Genomic DNA, 25983 nt, shown 5'->3' on the forward strand with positions numbered 1-25983 from the left:
CAGTACTGGCAACTGAGATTCTTAACACAAACACAATAGTCCAAGCAATTTCATGCTCCAAGGCCACCTCTCCCTGGGATGGGAGGCAGTGGAGATCACATCTTTTCCAGGGACCTAATTTTATCCATCATCCTGTTAGTCTAAATAGACAGAGTAATTGAATGTTTCTGGGCACAAATACACCTAGAGAGGTTGTTAAAAGTATAGATTTTAGGGCTCCACTCAGCAGAGATTAAGATTGAAAAAATTAAAAGGTAGAGGTCAGAAATTTATATATTTAATGAGCATTTTAAAGACCATTCCCATCCCTGCCAGTGGATCTAATGAAGATGATGAGGCCCGTTTATCGTGAGTGGGCCTCATCCAATCAGTGGAAGGTCTGAGTACAAGAAAAGGGCTGACCCTCCTGCAAGTAATGGCAACTACACCTACCTGACTGCCTTGAGCTTGGATATCAGTTTTTCCTGCCTTCAGACTAGAACTGAAACATTGGCTCTTCCCGGGTCTCAAGCCTGCCAGCTATTAGACAGGAACTACACCATTGGCCCTCCTAGATCTCCAGCTTGCCGGCTAGAGATTTTGGGGACTGGTCAGCCTCCATAATCACATAAGCCAATTCCTTACAATAAGTGAATAAATATGTATGTGTATATAGACACACACACACACACACACACACACACACACACACACACACACACACACACACCTTATCAGTTCTGCTCTGTTTCTCCGGAGAACACAGATTAATACATCAGGACACTTGGATACCAGACACCCAAAAGTGACAAACGTCCGCTACAATAAAACTTTTCACCATTTTGAACATATTCTTATCCATCTCAATTACACACCTCATTGAAGAGCTATGAATAGATTAGGATTTACCATTTAAGTATCTTTAAAGAACTCCATCTTTATCTCAATTGTAATGTTACTTGTTCCCTTTCAATTTTCTAACTTGTAATTTTTAATAAAATAAGACTAAAATACCATAGTTTTTTTAATTGTTTCATCCTCATGGTACCTGTACTGTCTGGGTCAAGTTAAATTGCTGGGTTGCAGGCAGCATGACAAACTGATGGCTTGCAATGCTCATTTTTCAAACTTATGAAATCCCACTATGAACATACTAAGGTCAAGGACTTCTGATGCCCCAAGTCCTCCTTCATGAGGGAGTTAGTTAATTCCTCCTTCTCCGGCTGCAAACTGAGGCTGATAGAAACTGTTATGGAGGCGAGGGGGCAGGGGCATGGAGGGAAACTCTCTTCTCTCTCTCCCTAACTCTGCTCTTTTACCTGTAAGGCCTTCACTGCACAAATAAAAACATTATAACAAAGAAATGGGCATCATAAAGATCATTAGGATCAAAGCCAAAGGTGAATAGCCTCACAATCACATGTTAATTGGAGAAGTCCAGGCCATGAGGAAGGCAGATGTGAGCAGTTAACACATCTGAAGCAAGATTTGCTCATTAGAGGAAACCTCTGTAATCATAGAGCCTGTCATTCCAATAGCACAATATAATGGAATATAGCATTTATCAGAAAGCACTGATTAATATATTAAAGCAATTATTGCAATGACAATGGTTCATTTTAATAAACATTAAAAAATAAGAACCAAATCACTGCTGATCAAATTACTTACTTCCCAGCACAGGCTACAGGAACTTAATATAGCTCAGTACAGCACAATTTATCTCTCAAACAAGTGGGAATCCTAACTCTTCTACATTTCCAACTGTATTTACAAAGGGGATCTACTTACCACTGCCGTGATGAAGTTCAGAAACGGAAATGCTAAACTTTCACTTCAGGATGGTATAAAAGACACACTCTTTCCCTCTCACGCCAAACCCCTAGAAGTAAAAAAACACATTTTAAAGGATACTCAGCCATGCTGAAAAACAACAAAAAGAAATATAATAGATAGGAAGTTGTGACAAATACTGGAAATACAAAAGACCAACAGGTTGGATTTACGAGGAAACTGATAACATAAGAGATGTGTGGGAAAGTTCTAGCAGAAATGGTGGGAACAGAACCCAGGGTATTCTGCACTGGTGTTTCAGTGTGGAAATTTCCCATATGTCTCAGAAATTTTATGTTTTTCAGAATCTCAAAAAAAAAATCAGTTGAGGAATCAAGGAAAAGAGAAAAACTAATTCTTCTGTGAGGCTAACAATCAACATGGAGGCATTACTGGTTCCAAGGAGTTCACTGATATCTCCTTGAAAGCAAGACATTTGTGACCTGAAGGTTAAGACCAGCGTTTCTGGGAACCTGGAGGAGAGAGGCAGGAATGAGCTGATCATTTGTCATGTTGTAAAATGGATGTGCATGGCCCCGTTTGCTGCTAACAGCGACTTATTCTTGCAAATAATATAAATGTCAGTGATTTTATCCTCATAGTATACATGCTTTAAACTAATTCTCTAAATGGTATGCTGAGAACTAACACATTTGGAAAGCAAACTAAGTCCTTAAATTAGCAGCTTCAACTGCTGATTCTATGCAATACTGTGGCCCTTGCTAACAGATTCTAATGTTATGTTACTCAATATTTTCTAGCATTTTCCAGAGTCTGAATATTTGCTGTAGGCCACAGTTCCTTGTAAATACCTTAAAAGAGAAAATACAAGGAGTAGAATATGTGAATATTATTGAGAATATACCCTTAGGAAATCAGAAACTGATCTAAAATCTGAATGAGCAAAAACAACAAAAACCTCAAAATTGTTTAAAAAGGAAGTAAGCTTACGGAAAGCAATATGTATTCTAACACCCAGCTTGAAGATGGTTTTGGACAAGTGAACAAACGTCAATACAGAATGAAAGCAATTTTTGTCATGAAACAAAGATCAAGACCATTGGATAATGCTTTGAATCTTAGAATTCAAGATTTTTAACTTTTAAACATTAAATGTACATGGTATAATCCTAACATCTGAAATAATTTTTATTTGACATTTGTTTTGTTTTTATGTTCTCTTACTTCAGTGTATTCTATTATAAAACGTCAATATCAGGTAGAGATCATTCTAATATACTATTAAAATATATAATTTTGTTCCATTATATTGTTTCATAATAATAAAGAAAACCTCTGAACTTTTAGTAAAACCCTGTGAGAAAAAAACGACTTTTGTTCATTATTATGGTCACTCACTACTAATTTAAAATATGCAAATAAAGAATTTTTTAGAAGTACATAATCACATCATTTCAAGAATTCCTGAGAATTCTGATTCTTCATTCCAAAATCACAAGGATATTAATTTGTAAATGCTATAATAATCTAAACCCAGATATGGTGAAAGCCAGGAGGCAGATAGGACACAGGATTAGAGGTGGACAGGTCACTCATGGCCCCACCCTCCACATGCAGCAGTGCCTCAGGAGAAGACGGGCCGCCACTAGGTGGCAGCAGTGAGTACAAGCACTTTGCTCTGAGATGGGACCGTCCCAAAGAGAACTTGAGAGGACCCACACTCAGAAGCCTTTTAGACTTAGTTGCTTTGTAAACTATTAAGATATCGAAACTGTCAACTACCTTAATTTACTTACTCTGATTATCTTTTCACTTCATTTTGATTGTTTAGTAAGAAAATGTACTATGGTGGTCTCTTTTGTTTTCAAAGTAGGAAGCATGCCTTAACTAGAACAGTGTCTGGCACATAACTGGCACTCAATAAATAGATGTTAAAAAATTAATGAGTGACATTAATTAATGAGAGGAACAGAGAATGCTTTTATTTAGGACTGGCCATTTTTCCATAAGTCAAAATTATGCAAAACCAATCAAATTTCCTTTAAAGAAAATGTTGTAATTGAAGATTAGATTCTCTGCCATAACCCTAATATAAAATAACTACACACAATTTTTATCTTTTTGAACTTCAACCAATTGGAGAGTAAAGAATCGGCTTTAATAGGAAACTTTAAGTTTCTTCAGGGATATAAGGATTATCTTAACAGAAGTTAATAGGAGATTGGTTCAAGATGGTTAAGTAGAAGGACGAGCGCTCACTCCCTCTTGCAAGAGCACCGGAATCACAACTAACTGCTGAACAATCATCAACAGGAAGACACTGGAACTCACAAAAAAAGATACCCCACATCCAAAGACAAAGGAGAAGCCACAATGAGATGGTAGGAGGGGCACAATCACGATAAAATCAAATCCCATAACTGCTGGGTGGGCGACTCACAAACTGGAGAACACTTACACCACCGAAGTCCACTCACTGGAGTGAAGGTTCTGAGCCCCACATCAGACGTCCCAACCTGGGGGTCCGGCAGTGAGAGGAGGAATTCCCAGAGAATCAGACTTTGAAGGCGGGATTTGATTTCAGGACTTCAACAGGACTGAGGGAAACAGAGACTCTACTCTTGGAGGGCACACACCAAGTAGTGTGCGCATCAGGACCCAGGGGGAGGGAGCAGTGACCCCACAGGAGCCTGAATCAGACCTACCTGCTAGTGTTGGAGGGTCTCCTGCAGAGGTGGGAGGTGGCTGTGTCTCACCACGGGGACAAGGACACCGGCAACAGAAGTTCTGGGAAGTACTCCTTGCTATGAACTCTCCCAGAGTCCATCACTAGTCCCACCAAAGAGCCTGTAGCCTCCAGTTCTGGGTTGCATCAGGCCAAACAACCAACAGAGAGGGAACTCAGCCCCACCTATCAGCAGACAAGTAGATTAAAGTTTAACTGAGTTCTGCCTAACAGAGCGACACTCAGCTCTACCCACCACCAATCCCTCCCATCAGGAAGCTTGCAAAACACTCTTAGATAGCCTCAGCACCAGAAGGCAGACAGCAGAAGCAAGAAAAACTACAATCTTGCAGTCTGTGGAACGAAAACCGCGTTCACAGAAAGAAAGACAAAATGAAAAGGCAGAGGGCTATGTACCAGATGAAGGAACAAGATAAAAGGCCAGAAAAACAACTAAATAAAGTGGAGATAGCCAACCTCCAGGAAAAGAATTCAGAATACTGATAATGAAGATCATTGAGGACCTCAGAAAAAGAATGGAGGCAAAGACTGAGAAGATGCAAGAAATGTTTAACAAAGACCTAGAAAAATTAAAGAACAGAAGATGGCGGAAGAGTAAGACGCGGAGATCACCTTCCTCCCCACAGATACACCAAAAATAAATCTACACGTGGAACAACTCCTACAGAACACCTACTGAAGGCTGGCAGAAGACCTCAGACCTCCCAAAAGGCAAGAAACCCCCCACGTACCTGGGTAGGGAAAAAGAAAAAGGAATAAACGGAGACAGAAGGATAGGGACGGGACCTGCACCTCAGAAAGGGAGCTGTGAAGGAGGAAGGTTCCACACACTAGGAAGGCCCTTCGCAGGCGGGGACTGCGGGTGGCGGGAGGGAAGCTTCGGGGCCGCGGAGGAGAGTGCAGCCACTGGGGTGCGGAGGGCAAAGCCTAGAGATTCCCACACAGAGGATTGGGGCCGACCGGCACTCACCAGCCCGAGAGGCTTGTCTGCTCGCCCGCCGGGGCGGGCGGGGCTGCGAGCTGAGTCTCGGGCTTCAGTCAGAGCGCAGGGAGAGGACTGGGGTTGGCTGCGTGAACACAGCCTGCAGGCGGTTGGTGCGCCGCGGCTAGCTGGGAGGGAGTCCGGGGAAAAGTCTGGACCTGCCCAAGAGGCAAGAGACTTTTTCTTACCTCTTTGTTTCCCAGTGCGCGAGGAGAGGGGATTAAGAGCGCTGCTTAAAGGAGCTCCAGAGACGGGCGCGAGCCGCGGCTAAAAGCACGGACCCCAGAGACGGGCATGAGACGCTAAGGCTGCTGCTGCCGCCAGCAAGAAGCCAGTGTGCGAACACAGGTCACTATCCACACCCCCCTTCCGGGGAACCTGTGCAGCCCGCCACTGCCAGGGTCCCGGGATCCAGGGACAACTCTCCCGGGAGAACGCACGGCGCGCCTCAGGCTGATGCAACGTCACACCGGCCTCTGCCGCCGCAGGCCCGCCCCGCACGCCGTGCCCCTCCCTCCCCACAGCCTGAGTGAGCCAGAGCCCCCGAATCAGCTGCTCCTTTAACCCCGTCCTGTCTGAGCGAAGAACAGACGCCCTCCGGCGACCTACACGCAGAGGCGCAGAGGCGGGGCCAAATCCAAAGCTGAGCCCTGGGAGCTGTGAGAACAAAGAAGAGAAAGGGAAATCTCTCCAGGCAGCCTCAGGAGCAGCGGATTAAAGCTCCACAATCAACTTGATGTACCCTGCACCTGTGGAATACATGATAGACAACGAATCATCCCAAATTGAGGAGGTGGACTTTGAGAGCAACATTGATGATTTTTTTCCCCTTTTCCTCTTTTTGTGAGTGTGTATGTGTATGCTTCTGTTTGAGATTTTGTCTGTATAGCTTTGCTTCCACCATTTGTCCTAGGATTCTATCCATCCGTTTTTTTTTAAACTTTTTTTTCTTAATAATTATTCTTTATTTTAATAACTTTATTATATTTTATCTTACTTTATTTTATTTTACTTTATCTTTTCTATCTTCCTTCCCTCCTTCCTTCCTCCCTCCTTTCTTGCTTTCTTTCTTTTTTCCCTTCCTTCCCTCCTTCCTCCCTCCCTTCTTTCTTTCTTTCTTGCTTTCTTTCTTCTACTAATTCTTTCTTTCTACTTTTTCTCCCTTTTATTCTGAGCCGTGTGGATGAAAGGCTGTTGGTGCTACAGCCAGGAGTCAATGCTGTGCCTCTGAGTTGGGAGAGCCAACTTCAGGACACTGGTCCACAAGAGACCTCCCAGCTCCACATAATATCAAACGGCAAAAATCTCCCAGAGATCTCCATCTCAACACGAGCATCCAGCTTCACTCAACGACCAGCAAGCTACAGTGCTGGACATCCTATGCCAAACAACTAGCAAGACAGGAACACAACCCCACCCATTAGCAGAGAGGCTGCCTAAAATCATAATAATGCCACAGACACCACAAAACACACCACCAGATGTGTACCTGCCCACCAGAAAGACAAGATCCAGCCTCATCCACCAGAACACAGGTACTAGTCCCCTCCACCAGGAAGCCTACACAACCCACTGAACCAACCTTAGCCACTGGGGACAGACACCAAAAACAATGGGAACTACAAACCTGCAGCCTGCAAAAAAGGAGACCCCAAACACAGTAAGATAAGCAAAATGAGAAGACAGAAAAACACACACCAGATGAAGGAGCAAAATAAAAACCCAGCAGACCTAACAAATGAAGAGAAAATAGGCAGTCTACCTGAAAAAGAATTCAGAATAATGATAGTAAAGATGATCGAAAATCTTGGAAATAGAATAGAAAAATGCAAGAAACATTTAACAAGGACCTAGAAGAACTAAAGAGGAAACAAGCAATGATGAGCAACACAATAAGTGAAATTAAAAATACTCTAGATGGGGGCTTCCCTGGTGGCGCAGTGGTTGAGAATCTGCCTGCTAATGCAGGGGACACGGGTTCGAGCCCTGGTCTGGGAGGATCCCACATGCCACGGAGCAACTAGGCCCATGAGCCACAACTGCTGAGCCTGCGCGTCTGGAGCCTGTGCTCTGCAACAAGAGAGGCCACAATAGTGAGAGGCCCGCGCGCCGCGATGAAGAGTGGCCCCCGCTTGCCGCAACTAGAGAAAGCCCTCGCACAGAAATGAAGACACAACACAGCCATAAACAAATAAATAAATAAATTAAAAAAAAATACTCTAGATGGGATCAATAGCAGAATAACTGAGGCAGAAAAACGGATAACTGACCTGGAAGATAAAATAGTGGAAATAACTACTGCAGAGCACAATAAAGAAAAAAGAATGAAGAGAACTGAGGACAGTCTCAGAGACCTCTGGGACAACATTAAATGCACCAACATTTGAACTATAGGGGCTCCAGAAGAAGAAGAGAAAAAGAAAGGGACTGAGAAAATATTTGAAGAGATTATAGTTGAACACTTCCCTAATATGGGAAAGGAAATAGTTAATCAAGTCCAGGAAGCACAGAGAGTCCCATACAGGATAAATCCAAGGTGAAATATGCCAAGACACATATTAATCAAACTGTCAAAAATTAAATACAAAGAAAGCATATTAAAAGCAGCAAGGGAAAAACAACAAATAACATACAAGGGAATCCCCATAAGGTTAACGGCTGATCTTTCAGCAGAAACTCTGCAAGCCAGAAGGGACTGGCAGGACATATTTAAAGTGATGAAGGAGAAAAACCTGCAACCAAGATTACTCTACTCAGCAAGGATTTCATTCAGATTTGATGGAGAAATTAAACATTTACAGACAAGCATAGGCTGAGAGAGTTCAGCACCAGCAAACCAGCTTTACAACAAATGCTAAAGGAACTTTAACACCCCACTTTCACCAATGGACAGATCATCCACAATGAAAATAAATAAGGAAACACAAGCTTTAAATGATACATTAAACAAGATGGACTTAATTGATATTTATAGGACATTCCATCCAAAAACAACAGAATACACATTTTTCTCAAGTGCTCATGGAACATTCTCAAGGATAGATCATATCTTGGGTCACAAATGAAGCCTTGGTAAATTTAAGAAAATTGAAATTGTATCAAGTATCGTTTCCGACCACAACACTATGAGACTAGGTATCAATTACAGGAAAAGATCTGTAAAAAATACAAACACATGGAGGCTAAAGAATACACTACTTAATAACGAAGTGATTACTGAAGAAATCAAAGAGGAAATAAAAATTGCCTAGAAACAAATGACAATGGAGACACGATGACCCAAAACCTATGGGATGATCAAAAGCAGTTCTAAGAGGGAAGTTTATAGCAATACAAGCCCACCTTAAGAAACAGGAAACATCTTGAATAAACAACCTAACCTTGCACCTAAAGCAATTAGAGAAAGAAGAACAAAAAACCCCAAAGTTAACAGAAGGAACGAAATCATAAAACTCAGATCAGAAATCAATGAAAAAGAAATGAAAGAAACAATAGCAAAGATCAATAAAACTAAAAGCTGGTTCTTTGAGAAGATAAACAAAATTGATAAACAATTAGCCAGACTCATCAAGAAAAAAAGGGAGAAGACTCAAATCAATAGAATTAGAAATGAAAAAGGAGAAGTAACAACTGACACTGCAGAAATACAAAAGATAATGAGAGATTACTACAAGCAACTCCATGCCAATAAAATGGACAACCTGGAAGAAATGGGCAAATTCTTAGAAATGCACAACCTGCCAAGACTGAATCAGGAAGAAATAGAAAATATGAACAGACCAATCACAAGCACTGAAATTGAAACAGTGATTAAAAATCTTCCAACAAACAAAAGCCCAGGACCAGATGGCTTCACATGCAAATTCTATCAAATATTTAGAGAAAGCTAACACCTATCCTTCTCAAACTCTTCCAAAATATAGCAGAGGGAGGAAAACTCCCAAACTCATTCTACAAGGCCACCATCACCTTGATACCAAAACCATACAAGGATTTCACAAAGAAAGAAAACTACAGGCCAATATCACTGATGAACATAGATGCAAAAATCCTCAACAAAATACTAGCAAACAGAATCCAACAGCACATTGAAAGGATCATACACCATGATCAAGTGGGGTTTATTCCAGGAATGCAAGGATTCTTCAATATACTCAAATCAATCAACGTGATACACCATATTAACAAATTGAAGGAGAAAAACCATATGATCATCTCAATAGATGCAGAGAAAGCTTTCGAGAAAATTCAACACCCATTTATGATAAAAACCCTGCAGAAAGTAGGCATAGAGGGAACTTTCCTCAACATAATACAGGCCATATATGACAAACCCACAGCCAACATCGTCCTCAATGGTGCAAAACGGAAAGCATTTCCACTAAGATCAGGAATAAGACAAGGTTGCCCACTCTCACCACTCTTATTCAACAGTTTTGGAAGTTTTAGCCACAGCCATCAGAGAAGAAAAGGAAATAAAAGGAATCCAAATCAGAAAAGAAGAAGTAAAGCTTCACTGTTTGCAGATGACATGATACTATACATAGAGAATCCTAAAGATGCTACCAGCAAACTACTAGAGCTAATCAAGAATTTGGTAAAGTAGCAGGATACAAAATTAATGCACAGAAATCTCTGGCATCCTATACACTAATGATGAAAAATCTGAAAGTGAAATCAAGAAAACACTCCCATTTACCATTGCAAGAAAAAGAATAAAATATCTAGGAATAAACGTACCTAAGGAGACAAAAGACCTGTATGCAGAAAATTATAAGACACTGATGAAAAGAAATTAAAGATGATACAAATAGATGGAGAGATATACTATGTTCTTGGATTGGAAGAATCAAATTGTGAAAATGACTCTACTATGCCAAGCAATCTACAGATTCAATGCAATCCCTATCAAACTACCACTGGCATTTTTCACAGAACTAGAACAAAAGATTTCACAATTTGTATGGAAACACAAAAGACCGCAAATAGCCAAAGCAATCATGAGAACGAAAAACGGAGCTGGAGGAATCAGGCTCCTTGACTTCAGCCTATACTACAAAGCTACAGTAATCAAGACAGTACGGTACTGGCACAAAAACAGAAAGATAGATCAATGGAACAGGATAGAAAGCCCAGAGATAAATCCACGCACATGTGGTCACCTTATCTTTGATAAAGGAGGCAGGAATGTACAGTGAAGAAAGGACAGCCTCTTCAATAAGTGGTGCTGGGAAAATTGGACAGGTACATGTAAAAGTATGAGATTAGATCACTCCCTAACACCATCCACAAAAATAAGCTCAAAATGGATTAAAGACCTAAATGTAAGGCCAGAAACTATCAAACTCTTAGAGGAAAACATAGGCAGAACACTCTATGACATAAATGACAGCAAGATCCTTTCTGACCCACCTCCTAGAGAAATGGAAATAAAAACAAAAATAAACAAATGGGACCTAATGAAACTTCAAAGCTTTTGCACAGCAAAGGAAACCGTAAACAAGACCAAAAGACAACCCTCAGAATGGGAGAAAATATTTGCATATGAAGCAACTGACAAAGGATTAATTTCCAAAATTTACAAGTAGCTCATGCAGCTCAATAACAAAAAAACAAACAACCCAATCCAAAAATGGGCAGAAGACCTAAATAGACATTTCTCCAAAGAAGATATACAGACTGCCAACAAACACATGAACGAATGCTCAACATCATTAACCATCAGAGAAATGCAAATCAAAACTACAATGAGATATCATCTCACACTGGTCAGAATGGCCATCATCAAAAAATCTAGAAACAATAAATGCTGGAGAGGGTGTGGAGAAAAGGGAACACTCCTGCACTGCTGGTGGGAATGTGAATTGGTACAGCCACTATGGAGAACAGTATCGAGGTTCCTTAAAAAACTAAAAATATGACCCAGCAATCCCACTACTGGGCATATACCCAGAGAAAACCATAACTCAAAAAGACACATGCACCCCAATGTTCATTGCAGCACTATTTACAATAGCCACGTCATGGAAGCAACCTAAATGCCCATCAACAGACGAATGGATAAAGAAGATGTACTACATATATACAATGGAATATTACTCAGCCATAAAAAGGAATGAAAGTGGGTCATTTGTAGAGACGTGGATGGATCTAGAGACTGTCATACAGAGTGAAGTAAGTCAGAAAGAGAAAAACAAATATTGTATATTAATGCATATATGTGGAACCTAGAAAAATGGTACAGATGAACCAGTTTGCAGGGCAGAAATTGATACACAGATGCAGAGAACAAATGTATGGACACCAAGGGGGGAAGTGGTGGAGGGGGTGGTGGTGTTATGAATTGGGAGATTTGGATTGACATGTATACACTAATATGTATAAAATGGATAACTAATAATAACCTGTTGTGTAAAAAAATAAATAAAATAAAATTCAAAAAAAAAAATTGGTCTGTTATTGCCAGCCTAATTTCCTTTAGGGGATGGCAGGGGTCTATCAGGCAGACGACTTAACTAGTGCTGAGCAGGAGATTCCTAGTTAACTAGTTTAAGATTCCATGTCTGGAAGACCCAAAACTATAATTAAGTCTCGGTTGGGGAAGTGGGTCTTAGCATAAGTGACTCCATTTTGGGTCTATTGTCCTGTTTTTTAACATATGAAGTAAAAGATGCAACCTCAAAAAAAGAAAAACAGAATTTAATAGGAGACACAGGTATTCTTTAAATACAAGGAAAACAGATCCAAGTAAATAGTCTTGTTTTCTCATTGTAAATTTACCTGCTCATCTACACATAAAATTGGATATGGACTATACTGAATATACTGCACATAAAAATGGAATCCAGTTATTCAAAATCTGTGTATTTTTGTGTGCTACTCATCAGAATATTTACCAGGATTAGAAGTGTATATCAAAGTCAAGGCCATTGCTATTCACCAACTAGTTCTTAAACTTTCTTTATGTAAAGATAATGCAGAGTAAAATATTAACAATTTATCTAGATATTAAAAAAAAAAAAGCTGTCTTGAAAACTGTGAGCTCTGTCACAGTTTGAATCCTAGGAAAGTCACTTTAATAAGATGCAGTCATATCAAGTGTCTGCTATAATCATTCCTAGCTCACATGGAGTTCCGTGTCAGACCCCGCATGGAGCACTTCACAGACTTTAACTCAAGAACTGCTCATTAAGCCTCATGGGGGAAGTACTATTATCCTCCAGGCTTTACTGGGGTGGATACGGTAGAAGCAACCAAGAAATGAAACAACAAACAAACAAAACACATCTCCGTTCAGGGCTTGGTGTGTGGGCTGATGTATTAGAAGAGAGATTCATGCAGACTTCAAGGGAAACAGAGGAAGTAAAGCTGGAAACCTATGAAAAGACTAGGTTCTAAGCCAGAGAGCCATCTTTGGATACCTCAGCCCATTAGGACTAACCATTGGTTTTCCTTTACCAAAATGAAAACATATTTCTTGTCTCAGAGAATCTTGGGGTATTTTTCTATTTTAAATTTAAATTTGAATTGTAAGCTATAGGACCCCAGTGGTCCCAAACTCTGTATTCTTTTTGCTTCTTTACCTCTGCCTTGAGCATATATCATGGTAAAAAAAATAAATTGAATATATAAAATAAAAGCAATAAAATATAAAATAAAATTAAACTGATACGCTTTATGCTGAGTTTCAGGGGAGTTTGTTGTCTGTTTTTACAGTTAGTGAAAGAATTCTTAACAAAATTACGCCAGTGTTTGATGTTTTCATGTAAAACTTAAAAAAGAAGTTTGAGCTCCCCCTTGTGGTAGTATGTCAGAGCTGAACTCAAATCCCAGGTTCTTGGTGCAGGAAAAGCACAGATAATGTCTTCATGAGCCAGCAGAGAAACTGCATTTTTTTTCAAAGAAGAAAAAGACCAGGAAAACCCTGATAAATGGTTTGAGAATGTACAAAAGAGGATTGTTTATTTGAAGGACTTCTAATATCAGAAATATCAGAGTGCACCCTGATGGCCGTTGGACAGCATCCTGCCAACAGATGGAGTGTGTGTTTTTCTGTGTATTAATTTACACTAATTACTAATGTTTAAAATAGTATGTGCATAAAAGTCCAGGTTTCCAGCTTCTCTTTAAAAATCAGAAGATCTGGGAGCCTGGGGTCTGCAATAGTTAGCTACAACTGAGTAGTTCACGTTCCCTAACTATAGGACAGATCTCTTCATTTCACCATGGTCCCACTAGATAACTTCACTTACTGTGTTGCTCCCTTGGCCGCTGTTGGCCTCCGGGTTTGCAATCCCTGTTAAAGCAGGAAGCGTATAGCAAAAATGCTCCAACATCACTGAAAGAGCATAAACCACGGAATAAAAGACTCTTCTGCTTCCCAGCTTTGTCATAACCCGGATGAGTCACCTTGGGAAAAAGCAGTCTGTCTTTTAGCCTCTACGTTTTCATGATTTCTTATACTCTTTCAATCATTCTGGGCTTTTATTTTTACTAAATAGAGTGGTTTGTAGAGCAGGTATGGGTTACACTCTACAACACTATTTCTTCAGTGATGTTTATTTCTCTAAAACGGGCAAATTATTGTCAAGCCCCCACCTATGTAATTCATGGTAATTTAAACACTTTTTATAGCTCCCCTCACTCCCCAAGGGATCTTAAGTAATCAAAAATTTCAAAGAAGCACCTCTGTTTGTCCCTTTTTCCTCAGTTATGTCTCAATTCCAATGTCACCTCCTCAGACACAAGCTTCCCTGATCACCTTGCTAAAGCAGCCCTCCCAGCCACTCTATCAATTTACCTTATTTTACCTTTTTCTTAGCCATTATCAGCAGCGGAAGCTGTTTGTTGTTGAAGCCATGGGTAACGAGTCAAATCCATTTCACTTACCTTCACTAATCAAGGTCATTTGAAGACTTGCACGTCCTCTGAGCCGCACATAACCTAACAGTAAGACATTTGCTCGCATTTTCCAGAAACTTGGAGTCAGCTGTGTCTAGTCAGAGCTGAGCTGGTTAAGACTGGATAGGACCACCCACCCTTCAATTGAGCATGCGCGTTTTGCGTTTTGACCTTTTGACCTCAGAAGGTGGGAAAACTTCCGCCTGGGAAGTGCAGAGCCCTGTAGCCTAGTTATACCTGCGCAGAACGTGGATTCCCCGCCCCTTTTTCCATTCACGTTTCCCCATGTTTCTCGGCTCAGACCGCCCTGTTTCTTTTCTTTTCTTTTTTTTTTTTTTTGCGGTACGAGGGCCTCTCACTGTTGTGGCCTGTTCCGTTGCGCAGCACAGGCTCCGAATGCGCAGGCTCAGTGGCCATGGCTCACGGGCCCAGCCGCTCGGCGGCATGTGGGATCCTCTCAGACCGGGGCACGAACCCGTGTCCCCTGCATCGGCAGGCGGACTCTCAACCACTGCGCCACCAGGGGAGCCCCGCCCTGCTTCTTTATTCTTCATCCTGTAAATGTACCCTGAGCTCCCTGCCTTCTGGGAGGTGGATTTGAGACTTGTTCACCCATCTCCTCACTTGGCTGCCTGGCGAATAAACCCTCTCTTTGCTGCAAACCTTGAGGTCTCAGCATTTTGGCTTGCTGCGCATCAGGCAAAACGAACCTGGTTCGGTAACTTTGTTATTGTTGTTTTAATTTACTCGTTCACTTACTTGGTTCATTCGTTTGTTTTTATGATGGTTTCTTGTGTGTTTCCTCCATAAGGAAAGAGATCTGCTATTTTCAGTGCTGTGTTCCTCAACCTAGTACAGTGCCTGATACTAACTGCTCACAAATGCATCTGTGTCTTAGGGCTTAGTGTTTCCCAAATGATACTGAAGACTGGTTGGTTCTACATAGCCTCACGTGTTGTCTCCAGGGAGATTAGAAGAGGAACAAAGAGGGAGAAAGTTGGAAGTCCAGCTGATGTTCTCAAGAAAGGCAAAGACCTGCTGTCACTCACAGTCAAGGAGGTAAGGATTCATCTTGCTGGGCTGTGCACCAGCAGGTGGGGATAACATCTCAGCAGTCTCACCCTGAACCTGACTCCAAGATCCCTCCTAAAAGGGCTTATTGGATTCACTAAGAAATACTCGGTATTACTTGTGATTCACTGAGTTGTAACATTTTCATAATATTTTGGATCCAGTTCTAAACTTTAAAATGAATTTAAGAATTAAATAACTTGGAAAATCGGGAAGAGAGCTAATGCCTTCATCCCTAGGGCCAAACCTCTTTTATTACTCTTTTACAGTCTATCACAGATCAGCAGGCATATCAACAACAGTAAGAAGCCAATCAAAAGCCATGTGACCAACGTGTTTAAGAAAAATTAACCACAGGTGCTTGTCACAAAGTGATCATTTAATGTTTTTTAATTTGTAGGCTCAGGAAATGGTATGACTTAGCATTCAACCTTGTCATTGACTCAAGAATATTATCCCTTTAGCCCAGAAAAGGAAACTCCGTGATCCCCATTTATACTCCACTGGTTATAAAGCACTAGAAAAGACAACACAAAAATGACAGTGTATGTTTGTCAACTCTTCCTTCCAGCCTTCTCCCTACCCCACCACATGCCCAGACAACCTAAACAAGATACCATGAGCATGCTGCCTTCTCTTTGACCTGGCGTATCGTTGCTTTTAAGAAACTTTGATTTTTTTTTTTTTTTTTTTTTTTGCAGTACGCAGGCCTCTCACTGCTGTGGGCTCTCCCGTTCCGGAGCACAGGCTCCGGACGCACAGGCTCAGCGGCCATGGCTTACGGGCCCAGCTGCTCCGTGGCATGTGGGATCCTCCCGGACCAGGGCACGAACCCGTGTCCCCTGCATCGGCAGGCGGACTCTCAACCACTGCGCCACCAGGGAAGCCCCAGAAACTTTGATTTTTAAAAGTTTGTTATTCCTGCTTAGCTGAAAAACTTCCCTAGACTTTACCAGCCTTAGGTCCGAAGGAGGTATTTATTAACATTAAGATCCCAAGTGTTGTTGCACCTACGTCTGGGGAGATAAACATTAATAATCTGTAAAGGGACACCTGTTTGTCAGTTGGTCTGTCGTCCATGAACTGATCCATGAGGCTCGTTCACTGTGAAGCTTGCTCTGCACTCTTCTTTTGCTCCTCCAGTTCTTCAAGCCAATGCCTGAGACGTGCCTGTCATGGATGTCTGCCTTGAGGACACCAGAATCCTTTCAAGTGGGCCATCTGCCCGTGCTCCCCAAGCTGCCAGTTGATGGTGGTGCCACAGCGGTGTCACGCTCCATGCACAGAGAGCAGAATGTCTGTCTTCCCTTCTTTGTGTTAGGTGTGCTCCCCGACCACCAACAGAGCGTCTCCTGTACCGCACTGTCCCAGAATCCTCCCTCCACCAACTGGCCGCATCTGATTCTGTCTGCAGACTCTGCCTCCGCTGGACTCTAATCTATTCCCATTCCTTTCCCCAGCTTCTCCCCACCACCTGCACAGTGCAAATCAACTGCTACAATCAAATAAGTGGAAGGCACCAGCTCTATCAGCTTATCAGAAATGTCCTAGTAGCTCTGAAACCCAGCTCTGTGTACAATTGAAACCTTCACTAAAATTTATTCCATAAACTCAGTTTTTAGAGCATCACTGTCTGATAGAAACGAACACAACCACAAGTGCAAGCTACCTGTCATTTAAAGCTTAGTAGCCACATTAAAGAAAAGAAGCAAGTAATTTTAGTAACTTAATTTATTTAACCAAATACATGCAAAATAATCTCTCCAATAATCAAAATGAAAAATTATTAATGAAATATTTTACGTTAGCTTTTTCATACAGAGTCTTCAAAATCAGCATGTATTTTATATTTACAGCACAACTCAATTTCAAGCTGCAAGTCCTCAATAGTCACATGTGGCTAGTGGCTACCATATTGGGCCACTCAGGTTTAGAGCACAGGAAAGAATTCTGGAAACTACGCTGTGCGATTTCCTTATCTTGCAAGTGAGACTTCAAAAGGCGACATGACTTCCAACAAGTCACACAGCTAACCAGTAGCAGAGACAGTGCTAGAACACTGAGATCCTGATGGGCAATCACATGCATTTTTATTCATTTAATGCTGCTTATCTTCAATTTAAGCCACTCTGCTGCTAAAACATACTCATCTAAAAAATAACCAAGAATGTGCTAAAGTAATCTGAACAGCTGTTTTTATTGGTCTATAAGAGATTTGGTTTTCTCCAATTGAGTAAAATCTTCCTTGCAATTGGTTTTTTGATAACTCCCTGAATTAGATCAATTAAAATCATTCTAATTTTTAAACTGAAACATGACTAAATTTTTCAAATAAAAATTTTGGCAAAAAAGGAGAATGAGGGGTAACATATATCCAGCCCTTAACTGGGTGCTAAACTATGTGCTATGTGCTAAACGGTGCTCAGTGATATTCAGCATCATCTCGTAATCCGTGCAGCAATTCGCATGGAGACAATTATCTATTTTAAAGATGAGGTAATTGAAGCCTAGTGAGAATAAGTAATTAGCTTGGGTCAAAAAGCTAATTAATGACAACCAAAAAATCATATGGCCAGTGAGTAACACTCTCAGTCAGTCAGGAACAAAACTTAAACCTTGGCCCTGGCTCCCAAGCCTGTGCTCTTTTATACCACCACTCAGCCCCCATGATTATTTAGTTGTCTGTGGACTTGAGATACATGGAACATTTTCTGTGATGCAGATCCAAAGGCTGAGTGTTTCCACTGGGTGTTATCTACTGTTTCACTAGGGACAAACATTTCCCATTGAATCAACTCATTCCATGTTCCACTGAGATCAGTTGTAATTCCAGCTCTTGGCCTATTTTGCGGCAGGCTAATTTTCACCTGCTGTTGGGTTATTCCATCGTATTCCACTACAAATGTATTTATTAATTCTGAGGTCAATGACCTAAGCACCTTACACTTCAGACATGTTAATCTATTGTCTTTTTCAGGGTTATCCTCACATCATGCATCACAGTATGACATTCACATGTCTCTTAATTAATGTCATTCAGTTTGACCTGCCTTAACACATAGAATCATTTCTAAAAATTTATAAATGAATCCATTTCCCCCATTTACTTCCATTATCAAGTCATATGGGAAAATATTTGATCCCAAAAGAAAAAAAGCACTTTAGGATTTTAACATTCAATTCAGTCATACTCTCTGCTCCTGCTGACTCACAGTCCAGTCCTTATGTATTTAGTCCATTTATATTATTCCTGCAAAACACTAGCCATGCCTATAGGGTCTTACCCTCTAATTTATAAGCACATCAACATTACAGATTGCTAATTCCATGCCTGGATTACTTGACAGAGCAAGTAAGCAGGTATTAGAGAAACAACAAAGCAGAATTTTTTTTTTTCCAGAAAGAAGCATCTTCTAAATGTCAGGAGTCAGAAAGCATGACTTCAGCATGTATGAAAGTTTAGTGTTTTAAGAGTAATATTGGGGGCTTCCCTGGTGGTACAGTGGTTGAGAGTCCGCCTGCCGATGCAGGAGACACGGGTTCGTGCCCCGGTCCGGGAAGATCCCACATGCCGCGGAGCGGCTGGGCCCGTGAAACATGGCTGCAGAGCCTGCGCGTCCGGAGCCTGTGCTCCGCAGTGGGAGAGGCCACAACAGTGAGAGGCCCGCGTACCGCAAAAAAAAAAAAAAAAAGTAATATTGTTTTTACTTAAAATTAGATACTGGGGATCACCATGATATTTTCAGTGTTCCATTTGTAAAAATGATAAGGCCCTGACAAATTCTCATTTCAATGGTGTTCTCAATTTCTTCCCAGAGTTTAGATGTATGGTCAAGCAGAAAAATAATTAAACCACAGCTACAAATATTTGGAATGCCATAAGAACAAGGGTGACAACCATGGCTGTTATCGAGCACTAACTATGTGCCAGGTTTGGTGCTATGATCTCTGCAGGATCTATCTCTTTTAATCCCAAGTAGAAAGTTTATGGAGTAGGACTCTTATTATCCCCGTTTTTTAGAGATGAGAAACAAGGTTTTGAGAGGTTGAACCATTTCCATAAAGTCACATGGCAAATGTTAATTTTTGCCTGTTTTAAATGAGCATGAACATTCCCATATTTGGGAATGTTTGACTGATAAACAAAGAATCATGGCATAACTGCTGAATAAAAGAACAAATGATTAACAAAATGAATAACATTTTGGTGCCTCCTAACCTACAGTATGGAGGAAAAGCAAAAGCTACCTTGTGTGGCTCCGTTTGGACACATTCTCACTGTTATTGCAGGCCAGCACTGAGCCCAGCTGGGCCAATCAGATACATAGGAATGAAACCAGTGCTAAGTGAGAATGAGCCGGCTATGATCACACAGCATCTAGATGCAAAAGATTCAAAGATTTTCCAAAGATCTCAGCAGTTCTATTAGCCAATTTTCTTTTTTAGTTGCAAATATTGTATTCCTGTTTTCAGTAAAAAACAATACAGCACAGAGAATAAAGCTGGGGAGTTCTTTCTTTTGATCCAGTGCTCTGTTGAACACAGCCTCAGGCTCCTTCCCAGGACCTGAGCTGAATGTAACTCACAGATGCTCCAAATTCCGATCCACAGTGTTTCCACTACTGCAATGGGCAGATCACCTAATTTGCGCCTGCCTCCTTTTCTTTCTGTATAAAAGGAGCAGTTATACACTATCGCAACAGAGATCATAAAGTTAGAAATTTGCTTTCCCTTTGAAGATCAAGGCATACAAAATAGTTATTAATAATTATCTGGCAAATTGGTGAATGTGTTTTCCTCTCTGAAGCACTAAATGATCTCTTAATTACTCTTTACAGTTCATCCTCATCACGCACTTAAGTATAATGTGTTGGCTGGTGAGGAATATTTTTGTTTACAAATGAAAGCTAACACAGAAGAGGGACTGTAAAAATGGGGTCTTATACTGTCCAGACCTTTTTTTTTTTTTTTTTTTTTTTTTGCGGTACGCGGGCCTCTCACTGTTGTGGCCTCTCCCATTGTGGAGCACAGGCTCCGAACGCTCAGGCTCAGCGGCCACGTTTCACAGGCCTAGCCGCTCCGAGGCATGTGGGATCTTCCTAGACCGGGGCATGAACCCGTGTCACCTGCATCGGCAGGCGGACTCTCAACCACTGCGCCACCAGGGAAGCCCTCTAATCCACTTTTAAGATGGTATTTTCCCCTTAAAATTCTTGCTGAAGTCTTCAGATCGTCAGCTGGGGATTTCAGAACCTATATCACCTTCTGAATTTAACCTGGATACATTTGGATGTCATGATACATTTGACATGATCAATTACTAATTTGCTATGTTATGGAATATTTCTATGACATCATTTGATTTAGGGAGTTTCTGTTAGTTTACATATGATGGACAATGAGTGATGCAGAAAGAATCTGATTGGTATCCTACCAGCAATGAGTAAGATGCCAAGGTTATGCATCCAGGCTTTTCTTTTGAACAGTGATCGTAACCTGAGAAATATGAGCCTCAGCAGCAGCAGCAACACAGAAATTAAACTTCCAGTAAAATATCAAGGACTCTGATATTCTTTGAATTGCGAAATAATTTTGAGCCTGTTGCCTTTAATAACAAATAAAAACATAAAGACAATAACTTTGACCAAAGTTTTAGTAAATCAAATAAAATAGGAAAAAATCATTAATTTCCCAGGTGGCAATTTGTATTGGTTATCATATGTGGATGATACTTGATTTGATTCAGCATGTGAAACTTGACTTCCAAAAAAAAAGATTTTAAATATGTTCCTTAAGATTAAAAAAAATGAGATGGTTCCTAAAAAGTTTTTATATAGCCATAAGCAAAACAGTATCAAAAGAAAATTTAGTGACATTTAAGGCTAATTGCTCTGAATCAGGAAAGTAATAGAAAGTAATATAATTGTATCAGTAAATTGACTGAAACTGTCTTCAAATGTATATGTGTTGATTTAAAAGTCTATACAAACTAATGCTTTTGCATAAAAATGTGTCCTGAAAGGACCCAAATTTAAAGTTAATATTTAATCTTTAATCAACCTAAATGTACAACAGTAGAATAGACTAATTATGCTGTATTAATATCAAAAAATATTTTGTAGCCATTAAAAAATGTTCTGAAGTAATTTTTATGACATGGGAAAATGTTAACTAAGAAAGTAGGATAAAGACTAAATATATCTTATGATCCAAAATATTTTATTGAGTCTATATGTGTGTGTGAATCTGAGAAAAAAATACACCAAAATGTTAACAGAAGTTATTCTGGGTGGTGGAATTATAGGTTCTTTTGCTTTTTTAATTCTATTAAAAATTTCTAAATTTGCTGTAATGAACGTGTACCACTATTATAAATTTTTAAATGACCAAGGATTTGTATGAAACCTTCTTGGTGTGTATGAAAAAGATGTGTGTTATATAATACCTAAGTTCCCAGAAGAGGTCAAGTATTTCATGTATACATTGTTCCATTATTCATAATTACTAAGTCATCAAGACCCATCCTGGTAAAGGCAGCTGGACCATCCAAGGCAATCCATTACAAGAGAACTTTGAGAAAAAGAAACCTCATATAGGGCCTTGAGAAATCTTGTCACCATCATATAATGCTGTTTCCTTCTTGCAGGAAGTAGATATGAATAAAGGCTATGACTACAGTTTATTTTTAAAAATATTCTTAGGTCTCAATGTGTCTTCTGAAAAATCAAGTGTGTATCTGAGTTGAGAGCTGAGAACATCTGCCCATTCCATTCTTAAGTCTCTTGTTTTTGAAGCCTGCTTACTTACTCTTTTAATATATATTTCTTTACAAATGAATTGTGGAAACACTTTTTTTACTTTTGTGAACCAAACAAGGCAAAAGAAAGTTGTAACTGGATATTATCCAGGTCCATATTTTTGATTCAAGGGAGGCAGTAAAGTCATCAGACTCCCATCTTACCCACATTGCATTGGATTCCCTCTGCTAAAGCACTCCCTTGTTTTTTTCCACAGGAACTTGGTTTTCCATTGTGGGCTAAACTCCTTTGTTTGCATCCCATCTACTAAGCATGTGATGCCAACTCTGAGGTCTAGGGTTATTTGTCCATCAAGATGTCCTAACTTTGGAAGAGAGCTGAAAAAGGTAGAATAATAACTGGATTTTGTTAGACATTGCACTTAATAGAGAATAAGAGAAAGCAAATCTTTTTTCTGAATACTGATAGTGTACTATAATATCTGTGTCATTGTGAAGAAAGGGACAGTCTTGCCCCGAGTGGGAAGGTATCATTAATTTTGTTCGATCCTAAAACAGGTTTGCAAGTTCTAGTATCTAGTATTCTGGAAGATGCTAGAAACTAAGGATATAGCAGGTAGGGCAAAAAGTGGTAGAGAAAATCTAGAGAGCAGGTGATACTTAAGATATATAATGTTTGATAAATGTTTGACACATAATGTTTGATAAATATTTAGTAAACAGATTAAGAGGTACTGGCCTCATTGTAGTTCCTTGTGGTCATGCACTCAGTGTGGTCCCAGTGTTTATTACAAACTCACTCCCCCACAATTTGCACATACGCTTCTGGGAAGGGTCTAGTAAAGCACTGAAATAGTCCAAGCTGAAATAGTCCAAGTTCCAATCAAGTTGACTGAATTAAAGTCCAGTCCAGAGAAGACGCTGGAGTATTAGGCAGGGAAACTGACACAAAACCTCTTCCTACTGACCCATCCACTGAGGAATGAAGATAGCAAAGGCTAAACCCCAAAGTCAACTAGGGAACCATACCTCACCATATATAGTAAGACATGGGTCACCAGTATATTCCCAGACCCGATGGACTCCGGCTCTGGTACTTGTAGGGACCCATCAGGATGAGAAAACACAGTTCAGGTCAAAGCTTGCTAATATAAACCTCCTGATATGGTTTAAACTATGTGTACCTCTCAGAAGCCCGAAGAGATAACCCATGAGATTTTTCTTCTAAAAAGCCCATTCCTTTTCATACTGAATCCAGCAGCAAATAAAAAGGTTTTGGGTGTATATTTGTGGGGACCATGGATGGGGAGACAGAATGAAAAGGGAAAACAAGATGTTAATTTCAAAAAACAAAGTGAGTTAACGAATGATTACAATGAATACTTTATGAAGATATTTCTGACCTTAGAAGAAAAAAGAAGGTGAAATATTCCTGTTTCCAGGCTAAGAAAACTAAGGCAGAAGATATGTATAAAATGAAAGTCCATATGAGTAAAAAGTTTTTAAATTAACCCAACAAGTAAGCCAGTAATCCATACTTCTCCATCACACACAATTTTAAACTCAATTTGTTAAAGAAAATGTGAGGGGACTTGCTCAGGGGAGAAAGTGGTGGTGCAGGAACAAATCCCTAATTTGGAATAAGGTAGAGATCCTTCTTTTTTTACTTGGGCCTTCACATAAGTCACTGGTTTTGAACAGTATGATGAGGAATACTTCTGGGCCTCCAGAATATCCATGAAAATTACTGGCCTCCAGCAGCTGCAGCTGTTCAAAATAAATAAATAAATAAATAAATAAATAAATAAATAAAGAGACAGAGAAAGAAGATAAAGAAGAGGTAAATAAAAATTTCAGTGTGCTTAATGGTTCTGAATGAGGTGGCCTGAAATCTATACCTTCAAATGTGTTCCAGGTTGCTATAATATTTGTTGTCAAATATTTCTGTATTTTACAAAATCCTCACAAATTCTAAAGACAGGAGAATAAAAGTTCTGCTCTTTTTGAAATGTTTATTCATTCATTACTGCTTATGTAATTAGTATAGAAATCTGTTCATTTCAAATTTTTCCAGTAAAAGAATTCCTTATTGTCCAGTAGATAATTAGTAGGTATTTATTGAGTGACTGATATATAAAGTCCTATATTAAGTCCTGAGGAAACAACGATAAATAAGATATAGTCTTTGCCTTCACAAAGGTTATACATATTTTTAACAAATTATGGGAAAATATCAGGTAAATTAGTATGCAATAACATTATATTATTTAAAACAAAGGTAATAATATACCTTAACTAGAATTCAGATCTTAGAAGTCAGACCATTTCATTCACTATTCTAAATACTAATTTGATAATATTAAGTTATAGTCCCAATCTAGAGCAAATACAAAAGCACTGCAGATATGTGCGACATAAATGCTTCCAACTATGAGATGTCCACAAGAGACTCACTTCAGCTTTAAGGACATACATAGACTGAAAGTGAAGGGATGGATAAAGATATTTTATGCAGATGGAAACCAAAAGCATGCATAGCTCTACTTATATCACACAAAACAGATTTTAAACCAAAAACTGTAACAAGAAACAAAGAAGGTCATTATATAATGATTGAAGAAGACACAAATAAATTTCTTTAATAAATGATTGAAGAAGACACAAATGAATAGAAAGATACTCTGTGTTAATGATTGGAAGAATTAATATTGTGAAAATGCCCATACTGCCCAAAGCAATCTACAAACTCAATGCAATCCCTATCAAAATTCCAATGGCATTTTTCTCAGTAATAGGAAAAAAATCCTAAAATTCATACAGAACCACAAAAGTCCCCGAATAACCAAAGCAATTTTGAGAAAGAACAAAGCTAGAGGCATCACACTTCCTCATTTCAAATTATATTACAAAGCTGTCATAATCCAAACTATATGGTATTTGCATAAAAACAGACACAAAGATCAATGGAACAGAATAGAGAGCCCAGAATAAACACATGCATATATGGTCAATTGATTTTTGACAAAACACCAAGAATATTCAATGGAAAATGGATAATCTCCTCAATAAATGATGGTGGAAAAACTAGACGTCTACATGGAAAAGAATTAAACTTACACCATACACAAAAATCAAGTTGAAATGATTCAAAACTTGAATATAAGACCTTAAAGCATAAAACTCCTAGAAGAAAACTTAGAGGAAAAGCTCTTGCAATTTTTCCTGGCAATGATTTTTTGGATTTGACACCAATAGCAAAGGCAGCAAAAGAAAAAAAGAAACAAATGGGACTACATTAAACCAAAAAACTTCTGTACAGCAAAGGAAACCATAAATAAAATGAACAGGAAACCTAGAGAATTGAAGAAAATATTTGTAAACCACATATCCGATAAGGCGTTAATATCCAAAATATATTAGGAACTTATATAACTCAATAGCAAAATAATAATAACCTAATTTAAAAATGGGCAAAGGATCGAATAGACATTTTTCCAAAGAAGACATGCAGATGGCCAATAGGTACATGAAAAGGTGCTTAACATCACTAGTCATCAAGAAAACACAAATCAAAACCACAATGAGGTATCACCTTACACCTGTTAAAATGTTTATTACCAAAAAGGCAAGAGATGGCAAATGCTGATGAGGATGGGAAGAAAGGGGACGCTGTGCACTGTTGGTGGGAATGTAAATTGGTGCAGTCACAATGGAAAACAGTATGGAGGTTCTGCAAGAAACTGAAAACAGAAC

The 25983-nt window shown here is 39.6% G+C and overlaps 1 protein-coding gene across 2 annotated transcripts in view; it reads right to left on the minus strand.

Moving 5' to 3' along the window:
• Window positions 1-23899: 23899 nt before the first annotated feature.
• Window positions 23900-25983, minus strand: part of TMC1 (transmembrane channel like 1) — a 142158-nt gene continuing 140074 nt past the window's right edge. For both annotated transcript variants that reach the window (XM_082842148.1, XM_082842149.1), the window contains one exon: window positions 23900-23997. In XM_082842148.1, the coding sequence (XP_082698274.1) occupies window positions 23975-23997 (23 nt within the window). In that variant the 3' untranslated portion in view covers window positions 23900-23974. The remainder of the gene's footprint in view (window positions 23998-25983) is intronic.

This window comes from Leucopleurus acutus, assembly GCF_964270905.1.
Source record: "Leucopleurus acutus genome assembly, chromosome: 7".
Taxonomy (NCBI): domain Eukaryota; kingdom Metazoa; phylum Chordata; class Mammalia; order Artiodactyla; family Delphinidae; genus Leucopleurus; species Leucopleurus acutus.